General features: G+C 45.7%; 1 protein-coding gene across 3 annotated transcripts; it reads right to left on the bottom strand.

Moving 5' to 3' along the window:
• Positions 1 to 7,875: 7,875 nt before the first annotated feature.
• On the bottom strand, positions 7,876 to 11,788 carry FXYD4 (FXYD domain containing ion transport regulator 4). 3 transcript variants are annotated; one of them, XM_016158766.2, is made up of 8 exons: positions 11,686 to 11,788; positions 10,200 to 10,259; positions 9,591 to 9,623; positions 9,457 to 9,480; positions 8,702 to 8,836; positions 8,562 to 8,598; positions 8,228 to 8,265; positions 7,876 to 8,043 (listed from the first exon to the last, which is right to left on the bottom strand). In XM_016158766.2, the coding sequence occupies exons 2-8, from the start codon at positions 10,237 to 10,239 to the stop codon at positions 8,024 to 8,026; spliced, it is 327 nt and encodes a 108-aa protein (XP_016014252.1). In that variant the 5' UTR covers positions 10,240 to 10,259; positions 11,686 to 11,788; the 3' UTR covers positions 7,876 to 8,023. The 3 variants fall into 3 exon arrangements, with proteins under 3 accessions (XP_016014252.1, XP_016014273.1, XP_016014263.1); XM_016158787.2 differs by having other exon boundaries at positions 8,702 to 8,776; positions 11,686 to 11,777; XM_016158777.2 differs by having other exon boundaries at positions 11,660 to 11,773.
• Positions 11,789 to 11,932: the final 144 nt, after the last annotated feature.

Genomic DNA, 11,932 nt, shown 5'->3' with positions numbered 1-11,932 from the left:
GCAGACTCAGTGGCAGCATCACCTAGAAATGCCGTAATTACCAGGACACAGGTGAAACTAGGAATATCTGGAAAAGACTGGGTAGAATGAATTCTAGGGAGGCAGAGACCATGTATATGTGTTAAAGGCCATGTTTACAAGGTTTGCTCATTCCATGGGCTTGCCCTCTTGTTTCAAGCATCTGCCATAGAGAAGCAAAGGTCTAGGCTATAAGGAAGACCTAGAGAAACCCAGGTGTTGCACCTGGGCATTTGAAGAAACCTTTTATGACAGGCTAGGATGCCATGAAAGATCAAGATTTGATAGGGCAGTAAAGTTTGAAGAAGTACATATGCTCTCTGTAAACCTTTGCTAAGTTTAGGGTCTTGATATGGAACAAGTAAGTCTCAACCTGGGATGGAAAATCTGAGGGAATGTGCTAGGTAGCCCCCTCTTAATAGAAAAACTATCCAGAGGACTCACCTAAGATAGGTGTTTTGTGAGCTGATTTTTGCCCCCTCTTGTGGCATGAAGTCTATTTCCAGGTTAGATTGGAATCGGCTTGCTATCTGTTTTTCCATAACCCACGAAATTAGTCACTGATGGCAGGAAACTTCAATTAAGAATATTGTACTTATTTTGAGTTTTGTCAATGATTTCAAATTTGCCTCTGCCTGCCTGCAAAATCTAAAATACTTAATCCTGTAAGAGAAGTTTGCTGACCTTTCTCCTGTTGCAGAAAACTGCTATCAGGACTGAGCATAGCACAAGAGAGAGTCCCCACTACATAAGGAAGAAAAATGTTCCCTAGAAGTGGGGCATAAGGACACTTTAGCTAAATTGACAAGGAATGTGCTAGTGAGGTGCACCAGCATTTTCAGGAGCTTAATGGAGCCCCTTGGGTTTGACAGTAGGAGAAAATAACAGGATTCCAGAAGATCAGAGACCAAGTAGAGGCAATGGTCAAATGTGAGGTTAGCATGACTTAACATAATGGGCAGTAAAGCCCAAAAGGCAGTTAGGGGCCATTACCCCCACCCAGTCTTGATCTGTAGCAAAGGCTAATAGACTTCTGGTCCAGAGACCACATGACCAGAAAGCTGATTGAAAATCAAGGTCTTAATTTAGTTATTAACAGACAGGTCACAGATCCAGAGACCAATTAAAGTGAGAAAAGGGCCTGGCAGTATTGCAGCAAATTGTACATAAGAGTGTAAATCTCTGAGGACGGGAAGGAGATGACCCAAGTCTCTTGACTGCTGTTAGATATGGGATCTGAGTCGATAGTGATAATCAGGGGATCCAAAATGCCATCATGGCCCTTCTGTTAAGGAGTGGGAACATAGGCCAGATGACAAATGGTTCCTGGGTCACGCTCATCTCACCATGGATCAAACCAGTTTGCAGACCCCTAACAGTGGGAAGGCTTGCCCTAGGCAGCTGAGAGCCCCCACATTCAGTCTGTGGATTGTGGATAGCTGTACAGTAAGAAAGGCCAAAAGGAACCTCACATAAACAGCTTTCCCCATCCAAGACTGAATAAGGTGCTGTAAAATGTGTGCAATGTCTAAGGTTAGGGCCGTGCTCAAAGACTTGAAAAAGACAAGGATAGGCCCATTTAGTCTGTCTGGTCCCAGGAAACAGATTCTGACAGATGATAACAGATGACCAAGAATTTAATCAAGTTGTCGCAATCACAGCCCAGTGTTTAATGTGGCATCTTCTCCAGTATAGATCAACAAGCCTCTGGGACTTGGGAAGCCCCTGACCTATTGACTGTATTCTCTTCAGTCAGCATCAAGCAGGAAATTAAACATTTTACTGTCTTATAACGTGGCCATCAGGACACATTTCCTGTCTTTCTCCAGGGGTGTAGTAACTCATTGATCACCTCACTGTAATCTGCTATATTAATGACATATGCATGGGACTTGGGAAAGGAGAAAGTAGCAAGTATTCTGGTTGTGCTAGGAAGATATGTGTGATGGTGAAAAAATTCAAGGCTCTGCCACATCAGAGAGATTTTTAAGGTCTATAGTTGGGCAGGGATTGGCAAACTAAGGTTCATGGGCCAAATCTGCCTATTTTTGTAAATAATGTTTGGTTGGCACACAATTGTGCCCATTCATTTATGTCTTGTCTATGGCCGATCTGTTAGCAGATGAGTGATTTCATCAGACCACGTGGCACACAAAACCTAAATTATTCTGACACATTTACTATCTGAACCTTTACAGGAAATGTTTGCCAGCTTCTGGCCTTGGACAGAACTGGGACATTTCCTTCACTGTCAGGGTCAAGATAATGCATCACCAAGAAAGGCATAATTTTTGGTAGGACATTTTGAATTTTAGAGAAAGCTTATTTTACACTTAAAAATACTGCTCCTACTCAAATTATCAGGTGACCAGAGGCTGCAGAGGTTCTGTAAGCTGCCCTGCCATCTGCTGCAAAGAACAGTCACAGACCTTAATGTTATGAATCAGTGCATGTTTTTTGAAACAGAACTATTTACTGTTCAAAAAGTAGCTCTGGAGCCCCCTCTGCACTAAGACCATACTCATGTTCTATATGTTAGCAGATGCTTCAAGTCAAAGTTTCTTTTAAGGCATCTCACTTTTCATGTTTCGTGTAAAAATTTATGCACGTGTTTCATCAGATTTATTTCTAAGTATTTTGTTTTATTTTAAATGGTGTCCTTTATTTGCTGAGAGTTTGTTGCTGGTATTAGAAATACCAGGATTAAAAAATATGTAGTATGGATATTGAACTTTGTGGCCCTGCTGAATTAACTTATACGATAACTAATTTAAATGTGAATTCTTTGGGTTTTTTACCTACAAAATCATGCTATTTGCAAATAGTGATATTTATTTCTAATCCTTAGGTACTTCATTCTTTTCTTGTTGATGCTCTTAACTATTTTTTTATTAGCAAATGTGATGCTAAAGAAAAAAATGTGCTGAACAAAATTGGGGTCAGAGGGTATCTTATTCCAATCTCACAGAGAGCTTTCAATATTTCTCCATTAAAATGCTGATTGTTTTTGGTTGCATACCCTTTATTAAATTAGGAGAAATTCAATTTTTAGTTTAGTATAAGGTTTTTTAAATCATTTTGAATTTTATTTAATACATTTTCCTTCTAATATTGTTTTGATGTTACTTATTATCTATCTCCAAGTTCACTCATTCTCTTCAGCTAAGTCTAATTTTGTTAAACATCAGTTATGTTCTTAACTTCAGTTAATAACTTTTAGTTCTAAAATTCCCATTTAATTTTTCTACATAGTGTAAAATCTCAGTTCTGGAGCCAAGAAGTCAAAATTAAGGTGTTGGCAAGAACATAATCTTTCTGAAGTTTCGAAGAATCTTTCTTTGCCTTTCCATAGTTACTGGCAGCTCTTGGTGTTTCTTGGCTGCAGCTGCATCATTCCAATCTCTATCGCTGTTGTCACATGGCCTCCTTGTGTCCAAATTTTCCTCTTATAAGGACACCAGTCATTGGATTAGGTAGGGCCCACCCTAATCCAGTACCACCTCTTTTTAAATTGATTATATCTACAAAGACTGTCCCTATTTCCAAATAAGCTCACAGTCTCAGGTACTGGGAGTTAGGACTTGAACATACCTTTCTGGAACACACAATTTAACCCACCACACATAGGTTCAATTTTTTTCCAAAAATCTCCACATGTCGTCTCATTCCTCGAACTTATGAATCACAGCTGAAGTCTAGGCCTAACTAATATTTGATCTTCTTTATGTTGTCTGATATGTTTGTCTTTTATTCCTGGATATTTTTGATAAGAGTACCAGATACTGTGTACATAAATTGTAGGTATAGAAAAATTACAAAACCCATGTGCTATTATCATCTATCAGGATTGGTAGAAAGCATGCAACCAGATTTTTTAAAATTACTTTTAGAATAAGAGAAGCTCAAAATGGCCAATATGTACTCAAAGGAAATCATAAAATGGCAATCTGAGAACAGCCAAATTTTTGAGCCAAAACTCAGAAAATTCTGCAGGCATTAATTTAAATTAGATTCTGGTAGGGATGGGAGGCCATAACAAATCAGTAAAATATAAATACTACACAAACAGAGTACAAAAAGTAGAAGCAGCAAACATGAGAAGTTTGAGTATTGGTGTTGGTGGTACAGATATTGAGTGGCCCTGGAGGCCTGAAAGGGCCTAAAGAGGAAGGGAATTGGTGATGCAGGGGTGCTGGAGAATTGGGACAATGTCTAACAGGGAGGGAATTGCAGTGCCCTCAAAACAACAATGTAACCTGTGGTGTGTTTGGACAACACCAGGGAGGCACAGTTAGTGTGAAAGAGCACAGGGGTGAAGTTGGTACGCTCGATGGTCGGACACAGGGCCTGGATTCAGATGGTGGGCCATTTTTCTCTACGGTAAGTAGGGATCTTTGGTGTATTTTGAACAGCGTTGATCTGACCTTGACTTAAGAATATTCATCTAATGGCATAGGACTTAACCAATGGTCAACCCAAATGGCCCAGTCATGTGCCCTTATGTTAGCTGTTAGCCCTGCTTACCTTGGGTTTTAAAGTATTTGACACAAAAATTGAGGGTAAGATGCTGGTACCTTCTGGGAAACAAATAGTACAGTGTTTTCAAGCCATTAGTCTTAGAATAAACCTTACAACTTTTCCATAGGTTAGTAGGCCTTTATTTTAAAAGCACTTTCTGGGACTACTACTCAGCAATGCAAAGTAATGAACTATTAATTCATGTAACAATCCGGCTGAATCTCCAGAGAGTTATAGAAAAAAAGATATATATATATATGTATATATATATGTATATATATATATATATATATCTTATGTGCTGGGTTAGAAATTGATTTACTTTCTAAATGAGATGTCTGTAATGTTCCACTTTCTATAATAAACATGAAATATGTTTTCAATCAGAAAATAAGGTTGCTTAAATAAAAAGGGGGGTGAGGGATATATAGTCCCCAAGTAGGCACAGTCACAGGGATCTTGGATAATGATAATAAGTACAAGAAAGTCAGTGGAGCCCTGTCCTTCAGAAACGGCTCAGGAACAAGATGGCCTGTGAGAACCTCTGAGAGGATTGGTCTCATACAGAGATCAGGATAATGCCAAGTCTCCATCTCAGATGTTGGGAAAATTCAGTTAACATGTGAAATGTTTATAACCGTACCCTTCACATATGAAGTGTTAAATTAAGTGGAAATTACCCTGTGCTTTCTCTGGTTCTCTCCTGGGCAGCCCCTCATCTGGGAAAAGGTGACAAGAGGAGGGAATTGTGACTAAAGCCACCAGGAGAAATAGGCCCAGGGAAGGGGTCTCTGAGGCACAGTGAATAATTACATGTAAGAAGCCTGGGCAGAGACTCTCCTCATCCTATAGTGACCTTTCCAGATCCCTCCTCCAGGGAGGGAAAAAGTTTGATTCTCTTAGGAATCAGCAACCCAACTTCAGGGCTCAGCCAACTTCACAGGCTAACAATCCATTCTTCACTGTCCTTCCTGCCCCCCACGAGTCCCTGACTTCTCCCACTCAGGATTAACCCAGGTTGCCAGGTGCGCTCCATGAGCCCCTCATCTAGGTTTGGGACAGGTAGAAGCAGCCTAAACCACCAGGTACCAGCCTGTTATTGGACAATCACTGAAGCTGGGCAATGAGTGGGCCACATACCCTGGCTGGGGTTTGGGAGTCATGAGGCCCTCATCCCAGAGTCGTTGCTTATAAGAACTTCAGGGGACTGTGGCATTTGTTCAGGAGAAACAAATGACGCTACTCTCAGCAGGCTGAAAGCAAAGCAAGACCTTGTGTTCCTGTCTCCCCGCTAAGTGGAGAGGGGACGAACACATGATGATGGATGTGCAATGCATTCCCATATCTGGCTGTTCGGGCCGAAAGCACGGCTGCAGCTCACGTCAAAGTGATTTAGGTCCCCAGGCCGGGATAGGGTGTCCTTGTTACTGAGGATTTCAAACAGCAGAGCTTGTCACCATGTGTGACAATGGGGACCCAAGTTTCTCAAAGAACTGGCTGTCCAGCACTCAAAAGGAGCATTGTGCCAAGGTCGGTTCATGCTGCTACTCCGAATGGCCACAGACTTTGTTTTCCTAAGTGGAGTTCATTTTTACTTTTTCATATGCAATCCATTCACACCATTGTCCTCTGTTTCCACGGGGGTAAGGGACATGCACTCACTTCCTGGGGGTGGCTCCAGGACCTAGAGTCTTGGCTACGCCCTCCCCTGGGGCTCTGCGACTGTGCCCCTACCTGCTTTCATTCCCACCCTCACTCCCTGCCTCCGCAGCTCCTGGTCCCTCCACTGAGCCCCAGCTCAACAGGGGGCAGTGGTTCTCCCCGCAGTGACCACACTTAACCTCCTCTGTGATCTCGTCACCTGCCTGTGTTTCAATTACACTGACTTTCATCTGGTCCTCAAAAAGTATGGCCAATGTCCCCTTATGTCATTTGTATGCACTGTTCCCTCTATGAGGAAAGATGGTTGTGTGACTGGCTCTTCTCACTGTTCATGGTTGAAGATTTAGCTCAGATGTCACTTCTTGGCCTGATCACATTACCCTCTGTTGCCCATGCACCCAGCCACTGTAGCACACTTCTCTTCTCAGAGGACATCAGGCTCAAAGCTGGGGCCTTAAAGGATCGTCTGGTGAATAATGGGCTTAGCACACCTGCCCAACCCCATGGCTCCTTGCCACACAGCATAACCAACTTGAACAGTGGCTGTACTTTCAGCCAGGTGTCCTGAGTCCCACTTGGGTTCTTGGAAGTTCCTGCTGCAGTTCTGGGCCAGCCTTAGAACCCCCTCCCCTCACCTCCCTTATATGTCCTGCTTCAAGGGCCTTAAGCACATCTAAAAACCTCATTTTTAGACCTCAGGGCCCAGGATGGGCTGCAGAGCAAGAAGCAGGGTACCCAGCCTTCAGACACCCTTGCACTGGCCTCCTGACCCCAGCCCACAAGTCAGGGGACCTAAAGTCCAAGATACATCATATTTTCCAGAGGATCGGGCACCACTCCGAGAAGTGGAATCTGGAGCAGTCCACCATTAGAGAGCTGCATTGAGACAACCTCATCAACCCAGACCTAGACTCAAACTGTTAGCCACTGCCTGACAGAGACAGGGCCAACTTCTACTGCTTCTGCCCCAGGGTCTCTACCAAGAGCAGGGACTGGGATGAATGTATTCCAGCTATATACGCCCTGAGCTGAAGAGGTTGGCAACAGGGATGAGGCCGCATGACACATCCAAGAACTTTTCAAGCGAGGTGTTCCAGAAGTGGACTTTGGACACAGAAACCTACATTTGCATGGATGTTTTTTGGTTCTAACATGCACTATGTGGGCTTCCTGGGATGTAGTGGTGTCTCACAGGATATTACTCCATGGGTTGGTCTGAGCATTATACAGGGTTTTACTGAAGTGGGTCACTGAAGGAATTGCTGCATTTCCTGGGCTGTGTGAGCAATGGAGAGTGTTCACTGAGTGAGGTGGGGTCTTGGTGGAGGGAGAGCCACTGTAGATCATTCCAGGTTGCAGAATGTCATGGGTACCTGACTCACTTGGGACTTTTAGGGTCCCTAGGCAAGCTGTGGAAATTTTCAGGTCCTTCGATATAACATTGAGGTGTCTTGAACCCTGCATGGGTGAGGCAGGGGAGCAGGAGATCAATTATTAGAAGGTTCTCAAAGTGGGGGCATTCTGGGAGTGGGCCTCAGGACAGACTGTGTGGCCACAGGAAGCATCAGCAGTGCAGGCCCACAGCCACCACCCCAGCTGCTGAGGGGTCTGAGCAAGAAGTTAGAGTCCCTGCCCAGTCCACCCAGCCCCACAGAAGGTCACAAAACCACAGAGGAGTGACACCAGTTTAATTTAGAAATAAACTTTGGACAGCCTCCTGATCAGAAGGGAGCCTACGGGTGCACCATTGGAGAGAAAGGCCCCCAAGTGAGGAGGGAACAGTATAGGAGCTGGTGCTGGGAGTGCCATGAAACTGGTCCTGTGCTCAGCAGGTACTGGCAGAGCCTGTGGAGAGAATGGGGTCCAGGTCCTCACAGTCAGTCAATACATAGACATCCCCCTCAGCCTTGAGCAACCCCAAGGCTGGGCTGAGGTCCCGTCTCATATACAGCATGTCATTCGTTCACATTCAAATTATATGGCCACTTTGCCTGAGTGCCTGGAAGCCTCTCAAAGAAGCGTATCTCACCTGGAGTGATGAGTGGAACAGCTTTCTCAGGTAAGGGGCTAAGAAAGAACACATAACATTAGCATCCTTGGATCTTCTGTTCTCCCTTACCATCACTCCTGGTGCCCCCTCCCTAGGGGACCTCCAACTCCCTCCTTGCTATTCTTCCACTGTCATTTTAAACAATACCAGGGATCAGAGCTTTCCCTGATTTGGGGCCCTTCAGAGTTAATTATCTGTAAATCCACTGCAAGCCCAGGGAGCAGCCAAGAGACTGTCCTCTTTCTTCAAGTAGGACTTTACCCCAAAATAAATCTCAGCTTGAGGTGCACACTATAGGAGGGCTATGTCTCACCTCTGCTTCTGATTGTGCTTGCATTTGCATTTGCCACCTGCGAGAGGAAGAGACATCAGTGCAAAGAGTCTGAGGTTCCTGGGCCACCCCATTCCCACATGCTGCCCCCCATTCCCCACCCCACCACACCCACTGCTCACTCAGGGCAAACAAGAGTCCAACGATGCACAGCAGCCCTGCACAGATAGTTCCACCCAGCTGCAGACCTTCCCAGTCTAGGGAAACAGAGAGTGAACTGGCGCCAGCTTGGCTCCACCCTGGCTCCACTCCACGCCCTCATTCAAAAAATATTTATGAGTACCTGCCTGTGCAGTGGCCCTTACATTCCGGGCAAAGAGGAAAACAAGCCAGTAAATAGATACATAGTATAATATCTGGTGGACCAAGTGCTAGAAAGTAAAAAGCAGAAGAGCACAGAAGGGAGTTGGAAGGATGATCAAGGAGGGCTTTTCTGAGGCAGAGGGGGATGTGGCAGCAGGGGAGGAGCTCAAAGGGGATGTGGGGACATTGGAAGACAGTGCCAGACAGAGGAAGAAGAAAACTGTTTGGGGGGCTACAGGGCAGCAAGGAGCTGGGTGCGAAGGAAGGCAAGAGAGTGAGGGGAAGGAAGGAGGTTGGTGTGAGATACTTCGGGACCCAGAAGCCCAGTGTCTCCAGCCCCCTCTCCAGAGGTCTTCCCAAATATGTGGGGGTGTCTTCCCTCCTTACTGGAATAAGGTTCTTTCAAAGACCAGGTTGCATGTTGGCCTTTTATTCTTTCGTTTGACCACGTTGACCCTAATCCCCAGTCCTAGCCCCATCTCATTGGGCTCCACATCACCCTTCACCAACCTCTAGCAAAGAGGTCCAGGATAGGCAAGGGGAGGGGTGGTGGGTGAGGAATATCAGCTCTTACCATAATAGAAGGGACTGTCTTTATCTGCAGGAAAGAAAATAATAATAGTAACCAGAACTAGAAGGCAGGATGTGGAATCTTTGAGGGAAAATGTGGGAGCAGGAGCAGGGCAGTTTCTTTGGGCCCTCACTCACCAACCGGGTCATTGGCTTCCAAGGCAGGCAGGCCTGGGTGGGAGAGGCAGAGACTGGGTGATAATTCATGACACTAGTCTCAGCATGAATCAGCAGGCAGAACCTCAGCCCAAAGGGCAAGGACAGACAGCCAGTGTCCTTGGGAGGCATCCTAGAACCCATTCCCTTCCTCATACCTTCCCAAGCCCCAAACAGCACTGGTATTCTGTCTCCCATCCCCATAGCCTTTGGCCTTCCATTCATAGCCTTTCCTTCTGTTTCTCAGGCTTCCTGCTATTCTTTCTTGTACTGGGAAAGGGGTGGTGTGTTGGTATCTTTTCACCCTCTCCTGAGAAGCTTCCTACACAGACCCTGCCTAACCCTCTGCTTCCTGAAGAAATGGGGAATGCTTTCTTTTCATGCCAACAGTTTAAATACCCAGGATAATTTTTGCAATATTCATTTCTAACTTGTACTGTTATTTCCTGTACTATCATTTCTTGTTAATTCAACAGTGTAAATGAAAACACATTTATCTGACACCAGGCCCCCTTTGAGAGATGCTGCCCTGGTCTTCACTGCCTCAGTGGGCAAGTGAATGGCAGCAGGGTCACCTCTTGAAGGACTCACCTGCCAGGATGAGGAGAAGGCCCCAGGTCACTCCCTCCATGTCACAACTGCAGGGAAGGGCTGTAAGGGAGGGGCTTAGGCTAGGGTCAGGTGGCCCCCACCTGCCCAGTGGGAGAGCAAGGGCACCAATCACAAGGGTACAATTGCTTATAGGGCTGTTTTGGGAAAGTTACTAACTTCTGTTTCCCCATTTAGAGATGATAATAGTAGTGTCTTGTGGGGTTATATGAATTGAATTAATGCCAATTAAGCACTTAGAACAGCCCCTTTAAGTAGTTAAGTGCCCTATGTGGCTTTGTTAAAATCTGTAGTCAGATGCCTAACCCAAGGTATGGTGAGCAGGGCTGCTGTTCTAACTCAGGCACAGATGTCTCCCTTCCTAACAACACCCCCCCCCCCACACACACACACCCCACCCTCCCTACCCCCACCCCCGCCTCCAAATGGCAAGGTTATAAGTCCCTGGGCTATTGTTCTCAAAGGTCTGGGCCTGAGGCACTATCAGGCTGAATTCCAAGATAACCTCCAGGCCTGAGCTGGGCAGAGGAGCAAGCAGCAAAGCAGGGGAAGTTGGGAGGGGGAGGATTGCCAGTAGCAGACAGACCTCAACCCTGGCAGGGGCCCTGCTCCAGGCAGCCCCAAATTCCACTCTCAGAGTACAGACTGCTATTGGCAGGAAACTGCTTGGTGGGTGGGACATTGCTCCTTTCTCTTTTCTCTTTAGGGTGGTAACTAGTTCCTGGTTTGGCTAAACCCAGGCGATAAGGCTCTTCCTAACTTTCTGCATATTGTTAGCTGCAGGAAGGCACAGGGACTGGCAGTGTTCCATACAGAAGCCCTTGTTATTTGCTGGGCCCAGCAGGACAGAACTCTAATCTACTCTTAGCCATTTAACGGCTGTGTAACTCAGCAGGTTACTTAACCTCTCTGTGCTTCTGTGTGTCCCGCAAAATGAGGATAATTATTATAATAGTAACTCAAAAGGCTATGACTGAATTAAATAAGTTAATATGTCAAGCCTAAGAATAGCACCTAACACATAGTAAGTACTAAAAATGTGTAATAATAAATACATAAATAACTAGGTCCTATTGCTGTAGAAGGAATGGAATAATGCTGCTTCTGAAAGTGGAGATGTGTAGATTTAAAATAGTCTCTAAAGCTGGCCCTCCTTTAGACTGCTCTGCCTCTACTCATTTTACCACCCTGGAATTCCTGGATCATGAGGGTCGCAACTCCATTTTACATATTCTTTAGTCAGACTGGCTCCTGGTTCTTCCAGCCCCCAACCCCACTATCCATGTGACAGTGGTCACAGAGCAGACAGTCTCCAATCCTCAAAACCCCCAAACACACACTCAGTTACCAAGAACGCCCAAGCACTACTACCCCTTCCTCAGGCTAGTACTCTGGGTTACCCCTCCACCTGCAACCCAAAGTCCTAGCAGTCGCCTCCTCACCTGAGAGCCAGTTCTGTTGAGCTCACCTGAGAGAAGTGTGCACAGAGCAGGTCTGAGGAGGCTGCTGACACTGTGTTCAGCCTAGTGGGTTCCAGCTCTTTAAACCCAGTAGCCTCGCCCAGGGCAACAATACCTTCAGACAGGAGGGAACTGGTTAGACTCTGTAAAACTGCAGCTCCCTCTCCACCCTATGCTCTTAAGGAGACAGCTCGCCCTGCCGCGCCTAGTGCAGAACAGAGCCCCTGGGGGCCCCAGGACCATCTCAGTTCTGGG

This window comes from Rousettus aegyptiacus, unplaced genomic scaffold (genome assembly GCF_014176215.1).
Source record: "Rousettus aegyptiacus isolate mRouAeg1 unplaced genomic scaffold, mRouAeg1.p scaffold_m13_p_6, whole genome shotgun sequence".
NCBI classification, from domain to species: Eukaryota; Metazoa; Chordata; class Mammalia; order Chiroptera; family Pteropodidae; genus Rousettus; species Rousettus aegyptiacus.
The sequence above is the reverse complement of the archived record's forward strand: the minus strand, read 5'-3'. Positions and strand labels throughout refer to the sequence as shown.

Bases quoted from the DNA above. Each gene is read 5' to 3' on its own strand.
- FXYD4 (XM_016158766.2), bottom strand. From the start codon at position 10,239: ATGGAGGGAGTGACCTGGGGCCTTCTCCTCATCCTGGCAG. The intron at 9,481-9,590 runs GTGAGTGAGGGC...TCTTTCCTGCAG, and splicing joins GGAAGCCAATGACCCGGTTG to ATAAAGACAGTCCCTTCTAT. The intron at 8,266-8,561 runs GTGAGACATAGC...GTTCTTTCTTAG, and splicing joins AAGCACAATCAGAAGCAGAG to CCCCTTACCTGAGAAAGCTG.